Here is a 2,500-nt window from a genome sequence, read left to right as displayed (position 1 = left end):
TTACTCTTTTGTTGCTGAGAAATGCAAACTGACTGTAGAATATTTGAGTTGCCACGAAAAATGTATCAACCCCTACAAAAATGTCCATTAATTATAAACCACATACTAAATCACATTTCCTGTGGCTTCAGCATTATTTTCATGCTGTAACAATCTGGCTCAAATTAAGATACTATATCTGTAGTTTCCTATACAGGGAATAGGGATGCAGATTAAATCTGTACCTAAATACAGAAAAGGCTTTTACTGATCCAGGGTCAACCGTACGCCTGATCCTAGACCAAGCCTTACTCTCCAAGCAACCCAGGTATGCTTCAAACTGATCCTACATCAGACAGGCATTGCCTTCCATGCAGCGCTGGTGAGCTTCAATCTGAAGAGGCCTACATATTACTAATCCAGTGTTTTGGGGTGGGCGATCGTACTGATCCTAGACCAGGCCTTAGCTGACCTTCCAGGCAGCAGAGAGTAAGCTGTTAACTGATCCAGTGCTTATGGGTGGACCGTACTGATCCTAGACCAGACATTAAGCCTTAAGACAACTGCAGAGACCAACAAGGCCTGCAGGTACCTACAGGAACTGATTCTAGACCAGGCCTTAGCTTCCAAGCTACACTGTTAACCTGATCCAAGATTTGTACTTAAACTGAAGAGGGCTACAATTACTGATCCAGTGTTTACAGGAACAGATCCTAGACCAGGCCTCCTGATCTTGATCTTACCTTCCAGGCAGCAGGTCCGCCACAGGCCAGAGTGTGTCATCACCTCCTCGTTCTTCTTCACGGTCTCGTTCTCGTTGTTGCTCTTGGATTTGCACGTCCCTCGGGAGTACAACCAGTAATCCGTCCCCACGGCGATGGTCATGAGGCTGAAGGCGGCGAACGCACCGACCGTGGTCAGCAGCATCTGAACTCCGCGGTCAAACACGCCCATGTTGCCGCATTCCATGAAAGGGGAACCCCCTTTCCTCTTGACGAACAGGAAGTAAATGTTGGTCAGCTTGTGAGACCACGGGGTGGAGGCAGAGGCGGGAAATGGGCCCTGGTGGTGGGGGGGGTGGTTTCCACGGGCCCGAGGTGGGGGGGTGTCGGGGGGGGAGGCAGGGGAGCTCGGGGGGAATCGTATGGTTGGTTTTCGGGCGGGGGAACTGACACAGGTGAGAAATTAGGTGATGGAAGGAAGATGGTGTGTGTTTGGGCCCTCTAAGGACGAATGTGATAGGCCAAGCAGCCTCTATAAACAAACGTGATAGGCCACGCAGCCTCTATGAACAAATGTGATAGGCCGGCCAAACAGCAGAGGCCTACTGGTTTGGAGTAGGGCTACAGACCCTAACCAGAGTAGGTGGAAAGCTACCAAATACCTGCTGAAAACAGCTAGCCTACAAGTAGCATTGACATTTATCCTCTCTGTCCTCTCACTAGTGATGTCACACGTGTTACACGACTTCTATCTGGAAAGTGTGCGATAAGGGGCATGTGTAGGGGAACGGTCCAGCCCAGCACCCACTCACGCAAACACACTCACACTCTCACACACACTCACACACGTTCTCACACACACTCACACAAAGGGAGTTCAGATTGAACGGCCAATGGGATTAGGAGGAGGCTGGGGGTTAGGTCTAATGGTAGACCCTACTGATTTCCTAAACCCTCTGATCCACAATTTAAAAAGACTTCCGACCAATTAGAATAGGCCTACCGAAAATCTACTGACAATTTTCTGACAACGTTATTCTAACCTGCCTGGTCAAATTCACATGGAATCATGGAGTCTTGTCAAGCATCGTGCCTGTCTGTCTTTGGCCTATTATTCTATTCGGCAAAGAGAGGAGAACAGGGAGGGAGAGAGAGAAAGAGAGGGAGACGGGTTGGGGACTTGAAGGTAGAGAGGGACACTGAGAGGAAATGAAACAATGAACAATCATTCAAATGAACGCATTCAAATGGTGCCCCAAAACCAACTTAACGAAATACTCGGCAGGGGCAGACATGAGGGCTTGTCTTAGATCAAATCAAATAAACAACCATCGGGGTAAACGAGGGAGAAGAATCGAATTCAAGCCCCGAATCCAAATGAATAAATATAATCAAGTCACAACGCAAAACCCCAGCCCCCTAAAAACGTTGTAGCTTCGTCGTGGAATAAAAACAAAAAGATCAGCACCGCTATAGGTTTCCTTTTTCCTAAAATTCTGGTCCCCAGTTTCCATATGTAGAATCGAGAATGCGGAAGGTTACCAACGAAAATTGAGCTGTGTTAGAAGGAGGAGAGGTACCGATGCAGAACCTTGGAGCTCTGTGGAGAGAGGACGCATCCAGCCATCCAAGCCGACCATTACTCGTCATAGAGCCGGGAAGAGGCAGAGGATATGGCGGGGGCGCCGGAGGCGTTGGTGCTGCTGGAGCCTCTCTGGTAGACCAACGAGACTGCTGTTGCTGCTCCGGTATCCAAATTATCCTCGGTGGTTATATCACAGGCAGACCCGGAGCCGATG

At 49.0% G+C, this 2,500-nt stretch overlaps 1 protein-coding gene across 1 annotated transcript in view; it reads right to left on the bottom strand.

Moving 5' to 3' along the window:
- LOC139424406 (voltage-dependent calcium channel gamma-2 subunit-like) overlaps positions 1-2,500 on the bottom strand; it is a 101,027-nt gene that overhangs the window by 98,393 nt on the left and 134 nt on the right. The window contains exon 1 of the mRNA XM_071176182.1: positions 723-2,500. This exon is cut by the window's right edge and continues 134 nt beyond it. Within this exon, the coding sequence (XP_071032283.1) occupies positions 723-948 (226 nt within the window). The 5' untranslated portion in view covers positions 949-2,500. The remainder of the gene's footprint in view (positions 1-722) is intronic.

The sequence above is a fragment of the Oncorhynchus clarkii genome, chromosome 13 (assembly GCF_045791955.1).
Source record: "Oncorhynchus clarkii lewisi isolate Uvic-CL-2024 chromosome 13, UVic_Ocla_1.0, whole genome shotgun sequence".
In the NCBI taxonomy this organism is placed as follows: Eukaryota; Metazoa; Chordata; class Actinopteri; order Salmoniformes; family Salmonidae; genus Oncorhynchus; species Oncorhynchus clarkii.
The sequence above is the reverse complement of the archived record's forward strand: the minus strand, read 5'-3'. Positions and strand labels throughout refer to the sequence as shown.